The sequence below is a fragment of the Neopsephotus bourkii genome, unplaced genomic scaffold (genome assembly GCF_033783945.1).
Source record: "Neopsephotus bourkii isolate Nb327-2 ecotype Australia unplaced genomic scaffold, CSIRO-AGI_Nbou_v1 NB_1394, whole genome shotgun sequence".
Taxonomy (NCBI): domain Eukaryota; kingdom Metazoa; phylum Chordata; class Aves; order Psittaciformes; family Psittacidae; genus Neopsephotus; species Neopsephotus bourkii.
The window spans coordinates 2719716-2745442 of NW_026901872.1; the positions used below are offsets into that span (position 1 = coordinate 2719716).

General features: G+C 37.6%; 1 protein-coding gene across 7 annotated transcripts in view; it reads right to left on the minus strand.

Moving 5' to 3' along the window:
- Nucleotides 1-25727, minus strand: part of PIBF1 (progesterone immunomodulatory binding factor 1) — a 120459-nt gene that overhangs the window by 36699 nt on the left and 58033 nt on the right. For all 7 annotated transcript variants that reach the window (XM_061367752.1, XM_061367753.1, XM_061367758.1 and 4 more), the window contains 4 exons: nt 12196-12361; nt 9048-9198; nt 4954-5044; nt 207-309 (listed from right to left, as the gene is read on the minus strand). In XM_061367752.1, the coding sequence (XP_061223736.1) occupies nt 207-309; nt 4954-5044; nt 9048-9198; nt 12196-12361 (511 nt within the window). The remainder of the gene's footprint in view (nt 1-206; nt 310-4953; nt 5045-9047; nt 9199-12195; nt 12362-25727) is intronic.

Genomic DNA, 25727 nt, shown 5'->3' on the forward strand with positions numbered 1-25727 from the left:
ATCCCTCTTTCAATCTTCATTTCAAAATACAATATAAATTACTTTGAAAACGTTTAGCATAGAGTTTTGGTTAATTATGACGCCGGCTTTTGACATCAAATAGACAATAAACACTGTTCAGAAAATATTTCATTTTATGAACAGCTGTTCTGCAATGTTTATAGTCTCTACAGATTTGATGTTTTTTTTTTGTAGCAGTAATTTACCTCTTGTGAAATCTGTGTTACTTGTTCCTTCTGATGTTCCAGATCTTTTACAAGCAACGAGTTTTGCTTTTCTAGCTGCAGTAACCTCCTTGCCAAGTGCACGCTGTGCCAATAAAAAGCAAACTCAAGTTGATTTTTTTCCAAAATATGCAAAAGAAATTCTCACATTTATACTTGATTGCCTTAATTTTTTCACCAGTGCTTAAATACTAATATATAAACTACATAGTGAAGCAAGCAGAATGGTCAAAGTTAGAAAAACAATGAAAATATTACAAATTTTAACAACACTGAAACAACATTCCCACAGTTATGCCATTGTAATATTTTTTACAAAGTAATTGCCTATATAAATTTTTGCTATATAACAATTGCAGAAATTATGTCAAATGTTTCAACTGATTATAAGCATTTATTTTTTAGCAACATCAGGGAATCACTGTAATTGGCTTGTCCTTAAATAATTAAACAAAATGCGCATTAGCCTTCCAGTATCTGAAGGGGACCTACAGGGATGCTGGGGGTGGACTCTTCATTAGGGACTGTAGTGATAGGACAAAGGGTAATGGGTTAAAACTTAAACTGGGGAAGTTTAGATTGGATATAAGGAGGAAATTCTTTCCTGTTAGGGTGGTGAGGCACTGGAATAGGCTGCCCAGGGAGGTTGTGAATGCTCCATCCCTGGTAGTGTTCAAGGCTAGGCTGGATGAAGCCTTGGGTGAGATGGTTTAGTGTGAGGTGTCCCTTCCCATGGCAGGGGGGGGTTGGAACTTGATGATCTTAAGGTCCTTTCCAACCCTAACTATTCTATGATTCTATGATTAATATAAATTTCGTATATTTTGTAGTGGAACACTGCAAAATGCCATATTTTAACATTTTCAAAACAGATGCAAAATTGTTTTGTCTGACTTTTACTATGGCAATAATTGTTGTTGTCACTTTATGAAAATAATCTCTCATGGAGATCCACAAATTAATTTACAAGTCAAGAGAAAGGACTACTGAGTTACTTAAACACCTTAGTTAAAAAATTAGATGCTCAACCTTTTGTATGTTTCATGCCCAAATTCACAAGTGTTTATCATCAGTTCCACAGCATAGTTCCATAGGGAACATAGGAAGGCTCAGCAGAAATTGCAGAGCCTATTTCCAGATATCTAACCTAGTCTTTCAGGCTGTTACTTATCACTGAGTCAATATGGTCTGTAGAGCCTGACTATATTCCAGTGAAATGGACTCCTAGATGGTAAAGTAGAATGTGCTCCAAACTCCACTGAATATATTGATTAGAATTAAACCAGTTATAGTGGGAGGTTAGGTGCCCAATCTCCATGTTAAACCTATGATTAGATGTCTAAATTGATGTATACTGTCATGAAGCCTGCATCTTTGTAGGATTCAGCAGCTTCGTGGCTTATTATCAAAATTGTTTCTATGGAATTTATCCCTGTAACCATAATGTTTAGGTACTTTAGTCACCAATATATTTCACAACATAACATGGGAAATTCAGAGCTCTAAAATGAGGAAGATATACAGGGTAATACCACTATTTAGCGTGTCTTAACCACTGAACTAATGGCTCTCTACAACAATCTATCCTTCCATTCAAATGTGTGCCATTTTTCAGGAACACTACACTGAAGAAAAGAAGTCATTCCAATGCAGATCTTAGACTTCCAATGCATACCGTCCATAAACTGCAAATGTAAGACTGTTGGTCTCCAAATAATGGCTATGAAAGTGTTAACCAGCTCTTGACCATGATACTGTACATATAAGAGTGTAAGCAGTCTAAAGGAGACCAACAGAGAGATTCTATTTATCCTTAAGGTGAGGTTTAGTGTGTAGAGCTAGATGAGTGTACAAACTTTCTCTGAAAATTTGACCAGTCATAACCTCCACCTTCTCCTCCTTAAAAGGAATACACTTTCAGACTGGGCAGAAGTCTTAATATTCACCTCTGTTATAAACCTACCCTTCCATACAATCTTTTACTTTCACCTTGTATGACGGCAATCCTTGAATTCTCAATAGCATTCACTATGAGGCTGGTTTCTCAGTTCCTCCTACAAGGAGCATTAGACTATGTAAAAAATAACTGACAAAAAGAAATTAATTCTCCAAGCTAATTATTTGGATTTTTATTTAGGAGATACAAGATGTGTATTAAGAGTCCATCTAGTGAAAAAGAAATTAAACACTTCTCTAACTAGTTAGGGATCTTATACATTAGCTATTAGAGTGTGAGGGGAAACTGATACCTTCTCATAGCAACGTTGGGAATGTAGCCTGTTATAATTTTCCCAGCTACAACTGTTCAGTGAACTTGACCTGAATTTGCAGGTATTTAAGGAAAAACACAAGGATGTCTTTCAAGTATGCTTGTCAATATGTTTTTTGACTAGTTTAAATAACAAGCAAAGGGACAAAGGGACTGATCTGCAAAGACATCTTATCCTGGAAAACTTTGATTCTGACTATACTAGAAAATTATGCAGTGCTCAATAATGTGATAATTTATTGTTAGCAAACCACTAGAGCATCCCTGGTAGTACTTTGGCATTTACTCATTAACACTCTTGTGAACAGTTCCTGAGCATAGCTGAAGAGTTAGTGTGGGCAAGTAAATCACTGCCAACACATAGCTCACATGCAGCTAACCTACACCGAGAATTTAGTTTTATGGAATTGGGCCATTTGGTCTTGATGCTTCAGGATGGTCCCAGGCTTACTACTATGGGTGTATGGTACCTACATCCAAAGTAATTAAATAGTTTCTGGCAATTATGCAGAAGTATACCTCTGTGCAGAGGTACAGACCCCACAATGTACTATGCTTGAATAGGTGGTTTTATACAGAGATCCAGAGACTGAAGTGCATTCTGTGAACTTACAAGAACTCTTCATTTAAGATCCCATCTGTCTGGAATTAAAGAGGAAGTAGTGGATTTCAAAAGATTTATTTTGTATGTAAATGATCTATACTGTATCTAATAAGGTCGGGTTCCAACTGAAACTCAGAGAAGTTCCCAAACTACTGACAGAGGAGGAAGGAACTGAAGTTCTAGGAAATAATGCTATAGAACTCTCAACAGTCTCCTAAAAGAGACATGCAACAGGCTTATGGAGGGATTTTTGCTGTCCTGCCCCCCCTCCCTTTTTTTTTTTTTTTTCCATTTTAAGCAATATAAAAAGAAATTTTACAAAGAAATAATCTGAAGAAGCTAAAGGGTATGAAAAAAAATTAAGCCATGCCAAAGTTAAAAACTACATACAATCTTTATGATTTTTGCCAGCAACAGTGCACAACAGGTCTAATCTGATTGACAAGCATACTGACATCAATTGAAAAACAAATATAAATGACAGAAGAAAGGTATGTAACCTATAAATCTTTGTTGCAAACATGAACAGACCATCATTTACCCTTAATTTTCATCAGTAACTTAGAATGGCTAGAGTTGGAAGGGACCTTAAAGATCATTGGAACCCCCCTGACAAGGCTGGGACACCTTCCACTAGACCACGTTGCTCAGAGCCCCATCCAGCCTGGCCTTGAACAGTGACAGGAATGGGACATCCACAGTTTCTCTGGGCAACCTGTGCCAGTGCCTCACCACCCTCACAATAAAGAATTTCTTCCCAGTTTAAAACCCTTCCCCCTTTCAGTATCACTACTTGCTCTTATAAAAATTCCTTCTCCAGCAAACCTGTAGGCCCCCTTTGGGTACTGGAAGGCTGCTACAAGGTCTCCTTGGAGCCTTCTTTTCATGTTAAACATTCTTTGTCATAGAGAAGGTGGCGGTTAAGAGGACAAAACCAACTAAACAAACTAGTACTTGTTGTTAAAAACAGCTACACAGAAGTGCATTTCCAGCTCCTGAATGCTAGGGATGTGCACTGTGAAGCTATGGTACATGTTCACCCTGTCTTTATACTCTTCTTTGTGTGTCTGCCAATGATGGTGGAGTTTCTCATTTTGGTAGAAGACAGTGTGGCCAAAGCCTACCATTACCACAAATTATGCAGTTGATTTTCGTGCATCTTAGGTTATGTTTTCTTTTTATACTATCTATACATACCCTTAACAACAACAGAAATTTCATTGTGGTCACACTTTAAAAATACTATACATAAATCCACATTCCCAGTGTTCCCAGTGATCCATTCAAATGTCACTGTTATTTCTTAAAGAATCTTATTTAAAAATTACTACGATCAAGTGGTCTGTTACTCAGCCTACACATCATTTTCATCTATTGATTAAATGGTATAGGTAAACTGAATAAATATAACTTGAATCAGATCCTGTATTTGTAAAGATGAAATAGCGATGCTCTGAAACTTCGGCTTTCCTAATTTACTGACAGATCTGGTTTTGTTACAACTACATACAATCAGTTTTAGGATATTAAAACCTTATTTGATATATTATCATATAAATGTAAACAATGTAACAAGTCTGTTTTTACAGCTGTTTAGTTTTATGCAACTAAAATTCATCCTTCTGAAAAGGCAATGAAAAAAAATCTTTAGATGACCTAGAAAAGTATGTATATGCCCATTTATATGCATAAGCCATATTAACAACAGGTCCTAGTCTTCATTCTATTCCTGTAAACTTAAGTCACTAAAAACTCTCTTTATGTTAATTAAACTGGCTGGATTCTAAGAAAAAACATGAAGCATCTATTTTCATTTACTTTATCTTGAAGAAGTAAATTCAGGAGGCACTTTCTACCTTTGCTTTAGTCGTCTTTTGGCTGTTGTAGGAACATTAGCGCCATACCCATATGAGAAGAGAACCCTTTCAGCTTCAACTTCATCTTCCACTGTAAAAAAATTTGCAGAAAGGTACAACTGAAGAACATAATTACAGTGCAAAAACTTAAAAACTTATAAGCTGTAACTTATAAACTTATAAACTATTTATAATTACATACACAGACAAACATTTTTCTAGAAGCTAGATTTTCAGTTGCAGTAACCTGGAATTGAGTGGAACTTCACAGCATCGATACAGTACCATAAATTAATTTCTTACAACAGTGGCAAGCTTTTCACTTTTTTTTTCTGATTAATATAAGACTTACGCAATATGAAAGTAAAAGACAAAAGTTCAGTGTCCTTGTATATTCATTCTATTGCAATAGTCACAAAATACACACTAATAGTATAGGTTTCATTCAGCAGTACAGGGTTAGGTTGCTCAGGACTTTTTCTCCTAAAGAATCCATTTTCTGTGCATACATGTGGAAGTAGAAGATAAAATTAGCGAGTGCTTAAGACAACTGGATAGAAGTGCAAGGTCCTACACCTGGGTAGGAGCAATCCCAGGCACAGCTACAGGCTGGGCAGAGAAGAGATTCAGAGCAGCCCTGTGGAGAAGGACTTCGGGGTGCTGGTCGATGAGAAAATGAACATGAGCTGGCTTCAGTGTGCGCTTGCAGCCCAGAAAGCCAACTGTGTCCTGGGCTGCATCAAAAGGAGTGTGACCAGCAGGTGGAAGGAGGTGATCCTGTCCCTCTACTCTGCTCTTGTGAGACCTCACCTGGAGTATTTTGTGCAGTTCTGGTGTCCTCAACATGAAAAGGACATGGAGCTGTTGGAACAAGTGCAGGGGAGGGCCACGAGAATGATCAGGGGACTGGAGCACCTCCAATATGAGGATAGGCTGAAGAAGTTGGGGCTGCTCAGCCTGGAGAAGAGAAGGCTGCGTGGAGACCTCATAACAGCCTTCCAGTATCTGAAGGGGGCCTATAGGGATGCTGGGGAGGGACTCTTCATTAGGGACTGTAGTGATAGGACAAGGGGTAATGGGTTAAAACTTAAACTTTAGATTGGATATAAGGAGGAAATTCTTTCCTGTTAGGGTGGTGTGGCACTGGAATAGGTTGCCCAGGGAGATTGTGAATGCTCCATCCCTGGCAGTGTTCAAGGCCAGGCTGGATGAGGCCTTGGGTGATATGGTTTAGTGTGAGGTGTCCCTGCCCACGGCACGGGGGTTGGAACTGGTTGATCTTAAGGTCCTTTCCAACCCTAACTATTCTATGATTCTATGATTAAGTCCGTGGTATCAGAAGGGACACATGGACATCTGAGGTTGCTGAGGGAGATGATGTCATTATGAGGCTGCTCACTATAATTTATGAAAGACTGTGGTGATCAGAAATTTCTGATAACCTGAAGGAAACAAATGCCATATCCATCTTCAGAGAAAGGCAATGAGAATCTTATGTTTATGCAAAGTAAAAACGTTCAAAATTATCTCTCTCTCCATAGAGGATTGATTTCTGAAAACATATTTCTAAGGATTCAAAACACATTGGGACCACCTTGAAAAGAAATCCCAGTAGCAGCAAGATTCAAACATGTACAGATTTCAGTATTTCAGCTTATGTAATTCAGGTTTCCTCTCTCCTGTAAGATAAAGCGGGCAAGAGGGGAGAAGAAAACAACAGAAAAATGAGTGTGTGTGTTAGGTAGGTAGGGGCAGAGAGAGAGTACAGAGAGAAGAGGAAAAGGGCAATAATAAGAAGGGGGCAGCGCCAGGCAGGGGTGTGAGGGAGGGAGTACAAAGGAGCACCAGCCCAGGTACCACACAGCAGCTTTGATGAATCAAGTAGCTGGGAACACGAGAAACAAATTGAGAAATTGACGTGATAGTCCTATCTGACTCATCCTTCCCAATGCTCAAGGCCTCAAAATCAGAAACCCATTCTCTCAACAACTTGCACAATACTCTAGCTTCCTCACTTGTCTAATACCCTTTTAATGCTATTTTAAACAAGGATCCTTAAAAAATATTTAGAAACTTAAACAGGGGAAGTTTAGATTGGATATAAGGAGGAAATTCTTTCCTGTTAGGGTGGTGCGGCACTGGAATGAGTTGCCCAGGGAGGCTGTGAATGCTCCGTCCGTGGCAGTGTTCAAGGCCAGGTTGGACGAGGCCTTGGGTGATAATGGTTTAGAGTGAGGTGTCCCTGTCCATGGGAGGGAGGTTGGAACTTGGTGATCTTAAGGTCCTTTCCAACCCTAACTATTCTATGATTCTATTCTAAATATGATAGAAAAAAGTTCACTGATGTGGCAGTAGAAAGGCACCAGAACTTCAGATTTTCAAGGCTTAGTTATAATGGGGAATTCTCCAGTGCCTTAAACACCTCTGGTTCAGAAAAACACAAAAAATAATTTAACCTGCCTTTGTCATAATCCTTATTTTTGGTTACAAATTCAGTGTTGTGTGCCTCAAAAATGTCAGTAAGATTCTGCCCTATAAATTCATATCTGTCAGTAGTGTCCATGTAAATGTCAGATCGTGAAGACAAACACAAATTTGTAAATGTTAAAGATATCAAGCCAAAGTAATGTTCTGTATCAGCATGTGCTTTTCTCATGTCTTTTCAAGCTCTTCACCTGACTTTGTTGTGTAAAATACACATTTTACAAGTTACGGGATGCTTTTAAACAACATTTTTTTACACTACTTAGCAGAAAAAAATATTATATAGTTCAACTTCCTTTTCACAGAAACAAAATCAGAAAATGAAGTAATATTTTAACAGAATAGTACATTTGGAAAGTTTTAATTTAAGTCATATTCTGTAGCTTAGAATATAAATTGTAATTAAAATACATATTTAATAGTTAAGAACGATTTAGTTCTGTAAAAAACTAATATCCTACTATACACAGAAAATGTAAATCAGTATAAATAAAACCTCTGTATTCTGAACTCTACCTCCTCCTTGGAAAAAATGAAGGTAAGGTCCAAAAAGTTCTGTATTAATACATAAATACTCTTTAGGCAAGTTTATGTACACACACTTCAAAAAACATGTTACCAACTAGAACATAAGCATGTATATAGCAAACATGCATATGGTCAGACTGAGACCTTTGGGTAGTCATGCTATTCTAATAAGTCCAAGCTGCAGTGTAGAAGTATGTGCAGTCTAATTACTAATGATACCCAGACTTCACTGCATCCCAGTAATACACACTTTGCTCTACACTACTGTTTATATACAGAGCTTATGCAATTATCTTCTACCTGGAAAACACTATTTATAAATTGTTATTAATTTTTTTAAGAAGCAAAGAAACAAAAAGGGACAAGAAGATACATGAATTAGTTTGAAACCTTAAAATATCCTACCCTGTTTACACATAGGTTAAAAGACTTCAAGATTAGAGACTTAGTTTCAATTCAGAAATTATTTGCTTTGTGGATTTACTTAGGCTTGGAATCAAATGAATAGAGACTTCAAAGAAATTTTGCCAAGCAGAGAAAAAAAAAAATCTCAAGAGTAATCAGGCCTGAATTTAATCCAGGGTTTAATCCATCTGACAAATGCAGCTTCTCAATGTCTAATTGCTATTAATTCAACACCAGGAAGAGCTTTTATTTCTCCCCAGTTCATTCAGAAATTCATGTTAACCACTGCACTGTATTATGAAGCCTGTAATTGTCTGTCAACAATGAGGGTTTCCTGATACTTGAAATATACTTAAATAATAGGGGAATCCTAAAAACCATATCTAATTATAATGGATCATTTGAATAAGGAAACGAGAGATGAGGAAAAAAAAGACTAGGATGATTTTTAATATCTAGATGTCTTCATTCAAGTTTATTTAATACATATACACAAATCTATTTAGAACCCCATTGCTAATATTTTCTATTGAAATAGTCACTGCATCTTAATTTTCAGGCATAAGGAGGGAGAATGACAGGCACTGTAATACTTTCTAAATGCCATGAGAAACAAGACATTTTGTCATAATGCCAGAAACACCTACAGATACAACATAATTTGTGACAGAACTTACTTTCTGCTGTCTGCAATATTATCTCATCAAGCTCTTTTTCAAGTTTTTCGTAAGTATCGAGCCTTGCTTGCAACTCAGAATTCTGTGTCTGAAGCTCAGTAATGCGTGTTTCACTAGAAGACTGAAGACTATAATATTCTTTAGTAAGCACCTGTGAGAATGAATAATGGAGAGATCAGGGAATCAGTATTACAGCTATTTATGAAAGAGGCAAAATATAATACATGTAAAATGCTTGGCAGTACGATACTAAATCTTTGATGAAACTTTTGCGCAGGAAAGATTTAAATACTTTAAAAAGCAGGTTTTTTTTTTTAACTACGTTATCTTGCACAGAATACACTCTCAGGTCATATCACTTATGCGTATCTCCTAAGGCCTTAGTAATTCCAATCTCTCCCTTGAAGAAGCTACAAGAATTTTAAAGGAGAATTATGAAAAGCACTATAACAGCAGTCAAAGAGTGTAAATTCATTTATTCTTATTGCATTCACATATCAGTTATCTATTTTAAAAATGAAGAGTCCTTTACAGAATGGTAAATACATGAATATAAAAATTTGGTGTTTAAGGTATATAAGATTCTAATTATTTACTTAAAATTCTTTGTTTACTTATAGTTGAATAATATTACTCAGTAATGAAAGGTAATATGCTTTATTGCTATTAAGATTTAGGACTAATGCTATTAAGATTCAGGACTAATGTAAATAGCAACCCACTGAGCTTAAACAAAAAAGCACATATTCAGAAACAGAAGTTCTGAAGGTCTTTATAAGAACTAAAGCTTGATACAGTGCTTGAAAATAGCAAACAGCATTGATAACAAAAATATGAGAAATCCAACTGGAATAAGAAAATTCTTGCTAAGTAAGTAATCTATATGCTTTGTAGAAAAATTCCCACCAGAACATGTAAAGTTCTGGTAATAACCAAGCAGTTCTGTAGCTAGGTTTAATATTAACTTCCCAAATGTAAATCCCAAACATTCAAGATGACAGTTGAATATAGATCTTGAGATCAGAAATATATGCATAGTGTATACAGCAGTAATACCAGAATCTGTCAAGAACACCAAAGAATGCACAATGCTTAGAGAATCAAACCACTCAAATATGAAAAGATTAGTGTCACAGAAGAATAAATGTATAGGTTAAAATTTGGCAATATACAAATTATCTGTTTCCTAGTTTTTCCATGCATAAGAAGAGAAACTATCCTGAAATCAAAATAAAACCAAGAGTTGCTTCACAAAGCCACTGTAGCTGAGCCACAAGATACTAGTAACTACACTATTAAGATCAATATCCTATTAGAAGAGTAAGACAAATCTTCTTAGTGCATTGATATTACATATAAGGAAAATTAAAAATTAAGAGTTCCGTCCAAAGGAATAAAAGTAAAAGCTTCAGACATCAAATACTTAAATTCTGCAAGAACATTTCTTAATGACAGAGCACTGGTTTCAAAGCGTCCCTTTAGAGAAAAGAAATGCCAGAAGTGTTAGTAGAACTGAATGCCAAACATACAAGATGTTACAAGATGAAATGAATATCCACAAAGAAACTGGAAATATAACAGATTAAACTATCTTATCAAAGTTTAGACATGTCTGTGCAATTAAAATTCTGTTTAGCAACCTCAAAGTCTAGGAAAACTGGCACTCCCAGTGCTCATGACAACTAACCTCATCAGCCAGGATCTGAATGTCCCAATACAGACAAAACAAGAAATTACATTTTATCTAGAACTCTCTAATTCTGTTTTCACTTTAATTCCTTTTCATAAACACCCTAGGCAGGTTCAGAACTAGAAATGCAGGGACTCGAAGAACAGCGTCCTTCCACAAAAAACAAAGGCTGCCATAGCTGGCACTTTGAAAAAAGGGGTTTTATTCTGTCCTGTCCAGTTTGTACCCTAACATTTGTTTAAGACATGCATGCTGCCAATCTCATTTAAATCTCAAAAATTGGACTCAGTGATATAATTCTGGGACTAACTTTGCACAGGTGAAGTATTTGGTTTTAAAGTAAGTTTGCTCTGCTAAATACTGGACACCCTTCCAATACTAAAATAGGTGAACAGAATATGATACATTTTTGAAAGTACATGTTTGAAAGATAATAAATTCTAAACTTATAGAGATAGAAGGGTCCAAGTCACTCAACTCTACAGCCCATGGAGGATCCCATGCCAAAGCAGCGGGACCTGCCCTGGAGGAACTGCAACCTCTGGAGAGCCCAAGTAGAAGCAGATTTTCTCCTGAATGAAGCTGAAGCCCTCAGAGGATTCACACACTGGAGCAGGATACAAGTGTGAGGAGGAAGAAGTGGCAGAGAGGAGCTGTTACAGATAGACCCAACCCTCAGTCCTCATCCCTTCCTGTGCTGTCTGGGGAGGGGAAGGCTGAAGAGTCAAAAATGAAGGAGGGAAATTAAACGGAGAAGAGAAAGGGGTGGGGAAAGGTGTTTTAGTTTTTCTCTTTGTTTCTCACCATCCAAATCTATTTCAATTGGTAATAAGTGAAGTTAATTTTCCCCAGGTCAAGTCTGTTTTGCTCATGATGGAAATAGCTAAGTGATCTCTGTATCTTTATATCAACTGACAAGCTTTTTCAGCTTATTTACACCCCATCCTCTTGAGGAGGGGGAATGAGAGCATGGGTGGCTGGCTGGCTGGCAGCTGACAAAGGCCAACCCACCACGATAAGATTAGCAATGTTAGGTCTTTTCAATGCATGCTCTCGACTTTTTTAGCTAGTAAAGATCTGTTCTGCAATTGTATATCAATAAAAAAGCATTTTTATTCTACAATAATGCTATTGCAAATTCTAGCTTTTAGTAATGATACTGAATTCACTGTATTCTTTCCCTACAATAATCACAAAGACTGACATAAGCAGCTTTATGATACAAGCATATATGTGAATGAGGTGCTACCTTCAACATCTCTCCATGAGAAATTGTTTTGCTTTCTTCCTCTCCCCTAAGTCTTGTTTTCCATTGAACTGGTCAAACTTAAGCTTCGTTATCAGATTCTGCTTCAGCAGAATTTGGTGGGGATACTACTTCAGCCATGTATGTTCTTTGCTACTTTTTCCCCACACTTTTCCATTTTACACTCTAATGTGTCTCTTTATATAACATACCTCCAGTTTTCTCTGGTATTTTTCACATTCCATTTGGCATTGTGAAAGATTCTTAGCTGTTTCTTGTTGCATGAGTTGTACATGTTCAGTTTCAAAGGATTTTAACTTACTTTGGTGAAGAAGTTCAGCTACTTTGCTTTCTGTGCCAAGCTGCATTTGTCTATACCTAAAAGAAAAAAAAAAGAAAAAAAAAAAGGGGGTGGAAAAAAAAGGAAAAAATAAATTTTGATGATTCAAAACCCCAAGATTAGAATATAAGCTAGTTCTGTCCATTACAGGTATAAATTTCAGAAGTTAATACAGTATTTCTAAGACTTTAATAGGTGTTAGTATGTTTCTCTATGTAACTATTGTAACCTGTATTTGAAACATCATTAGGAAAATTCAATACTATTGTAACAACGTAACACAGTATGGGGAAAACTCCATCCATAACTTTTCTGAATATGTGGTTAATGCACATTGAAATGGCAACAACCTTACATTATGCCTTATTTTTTAAACACGTTAGATCAGCGTAAACCTCCTTCTTGGTGCACAAATGGATGCACTTGAAGTCTTTTAATGGGAAAGATACTAAGGAGATACCATCTCTTGTCTTCACCATCATGTGTTATACATGATAAGGAAAGTGATATTAGCGCATCCCTTGGGATATCCCTTTGAGATATCACAGATACCACACTGTGTTTTCCCATATCCAAAGATATGAAGAAATGTCAGATCTCATTGGTGTATTAATTTCCACAGAACCACAGGTCCTTCTCGAAAAGCAGAGATTAAGTATATTTTTGAGAATACCACTATCAGGTAATTATAGGTGACAGATAAATAATATTCCACTTCGAAGTGGACTTCATTCATTGTACTCATTACAATTAACAGGCAATCTCAAAGAAGAGTGGTAAAAAACTTTGTTGATAGAATACTAAATTACTGGACAGCAGAAAATGAGGGTGATCTAAAGAAAAGAAGAAAGCCTTATGAATCTTAGCATTAAATAATTCAAAGGAAAGAGATGCAAAGTAAATCACAGGTTGTAAAAGTTATCCTAGCCATATGCATAAAAGGATGAACTCCTAGCTGACTGCTTTCATTCACAAGTGAGATCCTAGGGTATGCTAGATAAACCCATGAAAACTTTGATTCTGTTTTAAAAAATGTCAAACCCAACATTTTGGGAATTAATGTGAAAGCAGTAGAAAAAATACAGAAATCCCCACATCACAATTCCATGCTGTTGCCTGCACACCTGTCCTGGGTTTAGCGGTGAAGAGCAGCCGGACGGCCAGGTACCAGTCCACGGCCACGTCCGTCCCATCCTGCTGGAGCCTGCCCATATTACAAGTCATTGCCATAAAGTACAGTGAGACAGAAACCTTAGCCCAAGCCCCACACTTGATAAACACTAACACAGCAAATACCAGGTCTAAGTAATATACTACATTCTGAAGCTGTGAGATCAAGAGGAACAACTCTGAGAGCCAATAAATCAGCATTGTGACGAATGAATATCAATCGGGTCAGATCTGTCGTTATCTCAACCCCTTGTGCCCCACGTTGGGCGCCAAAAAGAACTGTCGTGGTTTAACCCCAGCCAGACAGCTTGTGCACTCACTCCCCCCCTTCTTGCCCTCCCCCTACCCCTGGAGGGACGGAGGGGAGAACCGAAAAGAATGCAACTCCCACAGGTTGAGATAAGAACAGTTTAGTAACTGAGGCATAGCACAAATCACTACTGCTACCACCAATAATAGTAATGATAAAGGAAATAACAAGGGAAGAGAATACAACACCTCATCACCAGCCAACCGATAACTCGCCCCCTCCCAGCCTGACCAAGCACCGACCGATACCTCCTCCAACCCTGCAGTCCACCTAGCCCTTCCGGGTAACTCCCAGTTACCTCCTGGGCATGATGTGCTGTGGTATGGAATACCTCTTTGGTCAGTTTGGGTCAGGTGTCCTCTCTCTGCTTCCTCTCTGCTTCCCTCCTCCCTGGCAGAGCATGAGGCTCACAAAGTCCTTGGCCAAACCAAAACATCATTTTTATCAGCTCTGTTCCCAGCCCCAAAGTCAAAACACAGCACTGCACCAGCTACCAAGAAAGATGACTGCTACTGCTAAACCCAGGACAACCCGAATGCTGATGACCTTTCTAGTACCTCATCTCACAAGGAATTTAATAGAACTCGTAAAGCATCAGGGAAGGGTAACAAGGATCACCTTTGATAACCAGCAACAGCATGCGCTTATACATTTACACTGTGAGGATGAAATTGCTTAAGCAAGCTAGGGCTCTACAGCTTGGAAAAGAGATGGCGTAAGGACAAGGAAGAAGAGAGACCTCTAACATCATGAGGGGAATGAAAAATGAGAATAGGAATCAATTGTATCTTCCAGTACATGAATGAGAAGGCATCTAATAAAGCTAGCAGATGCAGAACGAAAACAAATAGAAGTCATTCTCCAAATAAGATGCTGTGGCTGCTAAAAGTTAACACTTACTCAAGAGGATACTTAACAAACAAAGTAGAGAAATCCTTTGACAACTATTAAATGCAAGACGGCACTTCTCACACAGAAGTCACTTAACTACAGATTGTCAGAACTGCAAATAAACCTTTACTCTAACCCAGCACTGCTGTTAAGTTAGCTGACATTTGTTAAATAGCAGTTGCAACAACTACAATTCCATCCTATTTAGCAGCTGATCTTTAGGTGGGATTGAGAGGGTTTAACAAAACAAAGGGATTACTTCAAATATTTCTCTGAGGATTTCAGATGTAGGAATGTTTCTAAGGCAGAAAGAGGAAGCAATTTTCACTGGAATTAACTGGAACGGAAGAAACAGGTGTCATTATGATGCCTTTTATACTCACTCTGTAGACATCCGTGTACGAGTAAACAGTCCAATGTATGAATGAGATTGTTCCCACACAGGCTGCATGAGCAGACATTGGAAATTCTGCCTACTGAGCTCAGGAAAAGGTTGCTCTTTTTATGAGAGTTTTCTTTTTCAATATTTGTTTTCAAACAGTTACTGCACTCAAACTGCTAAATGCCAATTATCTATCAGATTATTGAGTACTGCTGTCAATTTTGCTTGAGGATGCTTTTCAAGTGGTGATACTTAAAGTATTTCATCACTGCTGACTGTATGTTTCTATTTTTATTTTACCACACAAAAATAGTTTCAGCACTCTCACATTCTCCACACTCTGCAAATGATTGGCTGCAGACATGACACTAAATCTGTTCTGTTGTACACATTGTTTACAATCCTGGGAAGACTGCTCTGTTCCGAAATGAGTAAGTCCTCACAAAGATACGTGTCATCCAGCCAACTGATGTGCAATGCCACACACAAACAAAATTTATCTAAAAGTAGTATTTATTGACTGTCAACAACATACTTGTATCTTCTGCCTTTACACAAAATAAACAGCAATGCCTTCCTGTACACAGCTTCAGACCTTAAATTAGTCTGAGGTTCAATGGCCTGTTCTGTGCAGAATTTACACACTGGACACATGCATAAACATAGGCCAAGCATGCTTTTCTGGACCTATTTTCTATACTTTCTGGAAGAGTCCATAGTTCTCTGATGATTTTGTAAATCTACTCAATCAGGTGTTTCCCGAGTGAGCTTATCAATCCAATCACGAACAGTAACTTCAGAAAAACTTCGTCTACTTTATTTTGGAAATCTGAAGAAGCTTACATATGCATGACCTGTTTTGTACGGGCAAGGTTATGAAGGGTCGGTTTTCTTTTGACTTCAGTATACAGTCGAGCTTATTAGTAACTCCCCCACTGTATCACCATTCATAGTTTCTGTGTCATATTTGCTTTTACTTGGCCAGATAGTATCTCTGGTTTCTTGGCTACTATTTCAGCACAAATGTGTGTGCATGTGTGTACAGAGTCATGTAACACAATGTCAAAATACATTCCTTAATCTGCCTAGATGGTCTCTAAGGGAAAACAAAAGAAAACAAAACCAATCCATGCTTTAATATTATTATTATGAAAAAAAAAAAAAAAAAAGGAATGCAGGTGTGCAGGATTTTTCTCCACCAAGGAATTTTAGCAAGCTTTATACAATGAAAGAGTAGAGGTTTTTGTCTCACAGAAAAATGAGGGCTCTGAATGAAAAAGAAACTACAGACTGAGCTAATGAAAAAAATGGAAAAAGGCTACATGTAAGAATAATCTGGAATGAGGTCTCAATTTCAATATGCCTCTGTGCCATTAGGATGACCAGTCAATAATACCTGAATTTTGCTCGAACAGAGCAGCCCAACAGTTACCAAAAAGATTATTGCTGAAGTAGAAGAGAGGATATTCAGAGAGGGACTTAAATTCTGTCTTGCAAGGATGGTATTAAGATTTTTTTTAATCAGAGTAATCTGGTTTTGCAAATGGTGGAAACAATATAACAACTTTTCAAAATGTGCACACAGTGACAGTAAACTGAAAGATTTCATGGTAAAATCATGTATTAATCTGTATACTGAAGTATGGCAGCCAAGTGTTTTTTTGAATGGAGCAACTACAAACCACATCCAGCACAACATAATCTAATACTGATATTCAGATTTTTATCATACATGTGTGATTTACGTAACATATTCAACTTTTTATAAGAATTCCGTAAGTACTGAGATAGTAACCCTAATCCAGTCTTACCTAACAGAAACTTACCATTGTCTATCCCGTTGACAAAACCCAAGCAGTACTCCTCAAAAGTGTAACTGAACAATAAAGTAAATTAGAAGACAATTCTTGCATTCAAGAAGCAGCAAATGGTACCATTAAGCTTATTAATAGGAAAGATTGCCAATCAGGAAATACAAATAACACCTTGTGAAGGAAATCCTACCAAAAGAAAAAAAATACCACCTCTTTTTCTTTTTGCAAACATGATTATATTAACCTAAAGCTCTTTCATATATACTTTAAACATTATTTTCAAGTTTAAAAATGGAAAAAACCCCTTTAAGTTGTGAAATCATCCTGACTCTATAGATGGGTCAGTTCCGGATCTAAGATATCTAGAGTAATTACAATAAACTCTCCTATTTATACAAATGTCTTTGCTTTAGTTCAGTGCCAAATTTGCAGAGAAACCCAAATGCTACAGACATTTCCTCCCTAACCTATCCTATTGCAAACCTCCTACTTCCAGCCCCAATATGTACTCCAATATTCCTGCCCTTCTCCCCCTCTGTTCCCAGTGCCAGACCAAATTTCTCTTTTAATTCCTTTTACTCGGGGCATCTGTCTTTCTTCTCACCTGTATTCCTGGCCTATTCAGCTTCCATTCCTATCTTATAGCCTACTCTCCATCTGTTGGTTTTCTTTCTCTCTATTCCTGTATCACCCTCAGAGCTGGGCATCCTTCATCAAATCCTACCCATACTTCTTTCAATATGAGGATCAAATCCCGGTTCAGCTTCCTCACCTTCTGCAACTGAGTCTGGCTGTTAAGGCTCCCTACTTCCAAACAGCCCCAAATTAAGCATGAAAGTACAGAATAGAATTTTCCTTATTCTTCATTGTGTCACTTGGAGTCACAGAAGGAGTAACAGCAGTCTAGATAAACGTAAATTAAAATCAGGCATGTTACAGACTGGGCATGCTCCATCCGCACATGTAGCAAACTGAGACTCCAGTCTTACATAGCACTCAAAGGATCTTGTTTTCACTGGTTCTCTTTTTGATCCTCAGTACTAAAAGCAGGTTGGCCTGTTTCTGAGCAATTAAAACGTTCCCATGAATTGAGTTCACACACTAGCCACTAAGTAACTGAAAATGCAGGAACTCTGATCCTTAGCTTCAAATCCTTTCATTGCTCATCTTCCGAAACACTGAACATAAGTCTGATGAGTCATGGATCTGGCTGGTTTCATAAACTGAAAATCTGTTTTAATATTTACTATAAAATGGGCAAAAAAACCTGTTGTTCTTCAATTAAATGCACGTATTTTATGGAGATTGCTAGACTAACTTTACGACCATTTTCAGTCTTTTTTACCATTTATTGTTTCATCAATGTCTATCAAATATGTTAAATTATTTCTAATCTGGACTAAAAAGATTGCTTAGTAACAATGAATTTAAATACCTCCAACAGAAAAAAAGAAAACCTCTGAGGATAATGATTAAACAGAAGATGACGTGTGCCATCAATAAATTGTTTAAACAATAAAAAAATTGTTTGCTGAAATACTTTAAAATTTGTCTTCCACAAAGGACATGCTGGGATTTTTTTTCAGCACAGTATTCCTGTTTTAGATTGTTATTAAAAAAAAAATAATCCAGAAACATATACTTTAAATTCTAAAGGGTAAACATGATTTAACATGCAAGCTCTTGCCAGATGTTGCATTTGCTTCGTATCAAGTAATTAAACATGCAGTTCTTTCACATGTGGTTTAGTAAGATCTGTTTGAGAGAGAAAGCTTAGAAGCTTTGTTTAAAGCTGCTTGCTTCAAAGCAGATTTTTGTGTTTTGCAGCATTTTAAGCATTTGTTATGTATTGGCCTCTGATCCTCATTCTGTCAAAACAGCTTCCTTGGAGGCAACACTTCCACAAACTGTTTTGCAGTCTGTAGGAAGTGCTAGTGCCAAACATCCCTATTCAGCAAGATAAACAGCTGTTTCACACTACCTGTACTTTCAGGACACCTAAACCCCAAATTACCTACGCAGTAAGTGGAGCTCTTCAGTATGTAGAATCCATGTATTCTTTCTGCCCTAACCAGACTAATGCTTAGTGTATACAAGATGCGACACTCTTCCCTGCAGTCTCTGATGAGAACATGCAGACTTCCCATGTATTTTTGTGCCTTATGCCAGAGAAAGAAACAAGTTAGTGGTTGCTCAGATCTCACTAACTTGTAATATGACTGGTAATGAGCAAAGTTAAAGGTGGGGTTGTAGAATATACATATGAAAGGTATATCTTGATGAATTACTATAAAGGTAGCTGCTTATCTTTGTGGGTTTTTTCCACTAGGACAGCTACAGTGACCTAATTACCATGACGGGTGTTCAATCTCCTTTAAGAATGGGAAGAATCAACATTACAACAGATGAGGCTGCTTTAGATATATCTGCTAAATCATGCTGACAGCAGTGACTGAAATACATCTTTGTTTCCTTGTCTCTGGACTATGCAACTGTGCTTCCTTTTATTTGACTATGATTCTGTGAAATTTAAGATTCTCTCCTGAACCAAGACACAGCTTCAACAGTAATGGTAGAGATAGCTTCAGCCTAGCCTAGCCCAGTTTGTGTTTGGGAGTTATATTTCAGTCATGAGAATTTAATCCTGGAGCTCTGAATCCAGCCTTCCACTTCCAGAAAGTGCTCGTTTACTTTTGGGCTACTGTAAAGAGGATGAGCAACTCCTGTCATGCTTTTTTCTTTTAAATGAAACAGGATGTGGTTGCTACTCTGTCAACGCTTCTGATGCATGCTTGGTTTGCTCATAGTCTCTTGCCTAGACTGTTATTAGGTGGTTAAAGTAATCAGCATCTTGACTGAGTTAACTCTTTTGTTATTTGATTCAATGAAATATATTCAAAAACTTTAACTGAACTTTATCAGTACAGAGCTATTAATAACAGCATCCTTAAGGAAAAAAAAAAAAAGGATCTGAAGAAACTAATAAGCATATAACAAGCAATGGAAGATAATTCCTGGTTTTCCTCCTCAAAAACTGGGGTTTTTTTAGATACATGAATAGAAGGCCAAAGTAACCCCAGTGATTTTTAGTATTCTAATGTTAGCTGCTTTTCTCTTTGCCTATACATCTTAGTCAAAATACATAATGTTTTAGTCTCATTTATGCTTCTGGGGATGATGAATTCTAAATCTATGAAAAACTGTACAGTAAAGAAACACAGAAATCATCAGCATACATGGTTGGTCAGAGAATACCTATCAGATCAGGTTTTTTCAGGAGATGTAGGCATAGAGATAGCTGGTTTGTGAATCCAAAAAAAGGAAATTATCACCACACAACATTCTTTGAATAAAACTTCAAAACAACCCCAAGGAAAGATTCCTCTTTTTCAAACAGAAAGGCTATTAAGTAAGTTCTCTGAAACCTAGTGAAGATATACCAAAGGACAGAATTTCATAGAATTCTCCTAACTACAGGACAACAGTCTAAGAGAGAAACATAGCCAAGCTAAAGGATTCAAACAAAAGCAGCTCTACAACAAGCCAAAAGCAGTCAGAAGACACTGCACACTTCTATTGTTTCTGGCACAGCCTCAATACACTGTACAAAGCTACCTCTGGCATTGGTGTGCACTAGCACATAATATGTCAAATCTTGAAAGTATGGGAAACATGAACTGAGGTGGAACACACATGTGGACAAGCAGCAGGATGAAGATGATTAGATTTCTCATTGCCTAAATGACATCATTGCTCAAATAGATTAATACTTAAATTTTTTAAAAAAGTTCACTTTCAGATGATAGATTGAAAAGGATCCCTGCTCTGTAATATGGTTTTGTCTACTGCACAATCCAAGAGAAAACCCCACAAAGTATATTTATTAAAACCTCATTATGTCTTTAGACGCACTTTCTGTGCACACTATGGCATCTCAAACCATTAACTTTATTAAAACAGTATTTTTATTTCATGGTTTACTTCAGTCCTTGCAAAAATTGCCATGTTAACAAAGCTGAATTTTATACTAAATCAACAGAAAGTCAAGGAATAGTAGACAGACTTATCCCTAACAATGTATATTGGTTGGTATAGAATATGATTAACATGAATTGTAACTGTGAAAGGTTTCTGTATGAGGAATATATAACACTTAATGACCTAAATAAAGAAAATGCCAGCAATTTCCTTGGTATAAAATACTTGAAAAAAAAAAAAAGCTGAACCAAATGCAAGACTGATAATCAAATAAACTCAACATAACTACCAAATCTATGTGAAAGTCTAGAGGTAAACAGTTTATATTCCCAATATGTTGTAGAGCCTCTCCAGGGAAAATACTTTTTTCTTCTTCTTTAATTAATCAATCCACACTAGTGCCATCACCATTAAAAAAGAATACTGCATCCAAATACACATGTGCATACAGATATACACACAAAACCCAAACTGAAATCATAAAATCATCCCTGCTGAAGCTAGGAGATGTTTTCACTACCTTTTTTTTTTCTTCTTATAAATACCTGAAATGACAAACTTTAAACCTCTGCAGATACTGAAAAGAAGCTACTGAAAACTTCTGATATACACATATTGGTCAAATTAAAACCATAAATGAACACGGGAATATGATTGAAGGAAATACGCTCTCTGGATGCTCATGTTGACAAAATTTGTTACCTATTCTATGGCAACAGCAATGCTGGATGTCTCTCTCCTTTTAGCAAAATCTAAAAATTACTAAAAACACAGGCAGCTACAAACAGAAGAAAAATGTTTGGAATGCCATGTACCTCCTTAAACTACTCAGAAATGAACTTACAAATATTTAAGGTCTTAATTCCAGAAATTTCACTAGTATGTAACTAATAATATCAAACTTAAAATTCTTTCTATACAGTGATGAGAACAAGGAGTTTTTTTGATAACCAGCAAGGAAAAAATAAGAAAATGACATCACTGAAGCTTCCCAGAAAATGACACGGAGAGAAATGAGAAAGTAGGGGCAAGTCTTTTAAGATAGGACAAACTGGGAAACCATCAAACAAAGCTCCTCTGACACCTGAAATAGGAGATAAGTGCAACTACTGTATGAACAACTCCCTCTCCATTTTCCCCACTGAAAGTTTGGTGGAGTAGGTCATAAGGTTACGGTTCAAACTGCCATAATTTAGCAAATGATTGGTATGTCCTTTATATCACATGTAACAGGTTTGATCTCCTGATAAGCAGAGTTCAAAGTACAGGCATACCTTGTTATCTGTCAAGGATATGTTCCTAAACGTGCTACAGTTAGCAATGATGGACAGCAAAGCAACTTTTCCCTTAAGAATTAATGTACTGGAGGGCCTTGGTGGTTGCAGTGACTTTTGAAATAAACAAAATCTAGATACAAGAGGCCAGCTTATTGCTGCATATTTTTCCATTTAGTCCCCAGTAAAATTACCCCTTAAAATAAGATCCCAACTATGCAAATGCAAGACAACATTACTGATTAGTTCAGGTTGAAAAGGATTTCGGGGTATCTAGTACAACATCCTGCTCAGAGCAACGTCAGCTATAAAATTAGACTAGGTTGTCCCAAAGACCAGACTGAACAAACTCCCTTCTCAGCCTGTCCTTATGGGGCAAGTGCTTCAGCATTCTGGTGGTTCTGCACTAAATTCAATCCAGTTTATCATTATATTACTCACATTAGATGTCACCAGATTGGACATCCCTTGATACCTTGACTATTCTGCTACTATAGCGCAGGATGCTGCCAGGGTACACTGCTGCTTACAAAAAGACAAGAATGATGTGTAGTCACACACATTGCATTTGCTTATACGCATCTGAATGCTACATAAAAGCTATTCAAATATTAAAAACCATGTACTGAATACTACTATAACTGCACTTTCAGCAGTTGTTTTATAAGTACGATACCAGAAAAATACATGGATTTCCATCTGTCTTTCAGAATGCAAAGGAACTTATATTAAGCCGCCTGCAGGCCATCAGGCATGCTTCAGAGCAACTGGGCAGCTCAGGGAAGTTTTTGTTAGAACAGTAAAGGATGGAAAGATGTGATAACAGCTAGCAGAGATGGGTCTTACATAATTAGAGGATACTATAATGACTGGCAGTTAAGCAGTGGGTAGGGGAGCATTACTGGATCTGTCTTCTTTCAAGTCTAAGATACGCAGTGATAACAACTGGTACCCCATTAACATTACCATTAACGGGAACACAAAGGAGATAGCACGAAGACCTCTCTTCATTTATATGACTTAAAAACCAAGCTCAGCAACTGCAGTTCACCTTTAGAGACAACTATCAAATAATAAAATGTTGTGTACTAGCTGGTTTTTTACACGTCTTAATATGCAGATTATCTGTGTATATTGTTAATCCAGAAATGAAATACAGACTGCTTCTAAAAAGTGTTTTCCTGAATGGTACAAGTCCTTAAAATATACCAGAGAAACTTTTGAAGGTATTGTAAGAACGATAAATGTTCCTAGAAAACAGCATCAATAGTGTAAGACAGTGTGGAAGATATTCTTACAGCCCAAAACAAAAGGAGCTATAGTCATAACCTGCACGCTCTTAAAACCTCCAAGAAGAGTAACAAATGAGTCCTGAACAGATACATCACTAAACTGTTTATGACACTAATGAAACAATCTCATTTCTCTTCATTTCTGAGCAGGAAAAAGTTGAATGAATCTGTTTTCTTTTTATAAAGCAGCCTACCCCAATAAATTCTTCAGTTATCAAATTATCCTATATTACCTGCTGAGGCATGTGAAAAATGAAAATACTTCAAAAATGCAGTAACTATTTTGAAAAATAATCAGTTAACTCCAAGCTGTCTCCACTTCTGAGCACATCTGCTTTCACAACATACTTTTCTGTATTTTATCAGTTGTCTGACAAGCTTAACAATATTTTTAGACAGACACAATTTTGCTTTTATATTATCTTTTCTACTCTTCCTACTCCTGAATTTATTAATTTGAGAAGAGGAAAACTGTGGGAAGCAGTTAAAAAAGAGAAAAAAAAGTCCAGGTCTGAAAATAAGAAAATAAATCAGAATTGACAAATCAGAGGGTTCATTAACAGGCTCTGCAATACAAGTTTCAAGATTACCTTCTAACAAGTCTTAGATTTTATATAACCATCACCTGGCTCCTGAGAGACCACAGCAAAAAGAACTGAAAAATTTTAGTGAACATATAATTCATATAATAATCAAATTCTCTGTTTCTCCGCTTCTTCTAATTAGAATGCCATCCAGAGGGACATTGACATGCTTGTGAGCTGGGCTGATGCCAACCTCATGAAGTTTAACCATGCCAAGTGCAAGGCCCTACAGCTGGGTCGGAGCAATCCCAGGCACAGCTACAGGCTGGGCAGAGAAGAGATTCAGAGCAGCCCTGTGGAGAAGGACTTGGGGGTGCTGGTCGATGAGAAAATGAACATGAGCCAGCAGTGTGCACTTGCAGCCCAGAAAGCCAACCGTATCCTGGGCTGCATCAAAAGGAGAGTGACCAGCAGGTCGAAGGAGGTGATCCTGCCCCTCTACTCTGCTCTCCTGAGACCTTCCTTGGGGTATAGTGTGCAGTTCTGGTGTCCTCAACATGAAAAGGACATGGAGCTGTTGGAACAAGTCCAGAGGAGGGCCACGAGGATGATCAGGGTCTGGAGCACCTCCTGTATGAAGATAGGCTGAGAAAGTTGGGGCTGTTCAGCCTGGAGAAGAGAAGGCTGCGTGGAGATCTCATAGCAGCCTTCCAGTATCTGAAGGGGGCCTATAGGGATGCTGGGGAGGCACTCTTCATTAGGAACTGTAGTGACAGGACAAGGGGTAATGGGTTAAAACTTAAACAGGGGAAGTTTAGATTGGATATAAGGAGGAAATTCTTTCCTGTTAGGGTAGTGCGGCACTGGAATAGGTTGCCCAGGGAGATTGTGAATGCTCCATCCCTGGCAGTGTTCAAGGCTAGGTTGGACGAGGCCTTGGGTGAGATGGTTTAGAGCAAGGTGTCCCTGCCCATGGCAGGGGGGCTGGAACTTGATAATCTTAAAGTCCTTTCCAACCCTATTCTATGATTCTATGATTCTATAATTATGTCCAGCTGTCTTTTCCCTCCCTACATTATTTTTGTCTTAGGTTTCGCATTTTCCTCCCATTATCTCCATTCCCTCTCACCATTTAAACACTTATTTATTCATCTTAAGTATCACAATCCCTGCAATAACAACATCTGAGAAATAATTTCCCTTCTTCTTTCTGTAGTGGACTGTAGAAAAAGTCTCTACTGTCCAGCTGGAGACCAGTAACGAGTGGTGTCCCTCAAGGATTGGTGTTGGGACCGGTCTTGTTCAACATCTTCGTCGCTGACATGGACAGTGGGATTGAGTGCACCCTCAGCAAGTTTGCCAATGACACCAAGCTGTGTGGTTCGGTTTATAAGCTGGAGGGAAGGAATGCCATCCAGACGGAACCTGACACGCTTGTGAGGTGGGCTGGTGCCAACCTTATGAAGTTTAACCATGACAAGTGCAAGGTCCTACACCTGGGTTGGAGCAATCCCAGGCACAGCTACATTTTGGGCAGATAAGAGATTCAGAGAAGCCCTGTGGAGAAGGACTTGGGGGTGCTGGTCAATGAGAAAATGAACATGAGCTAGCTTCAGTGTGCACTCACAGCCCAGAAAGCCAACCGTATCCTGGGCTGCATCAAAAAGAATGTGACCAGCAGGTTGAAGGAGGTGATCCTGCCCCTCTACTCTTCTGTCGTGAGACCTCACTTGGAGTATTGTGTGCAGTTCTGGTTTCCTCAACATAAA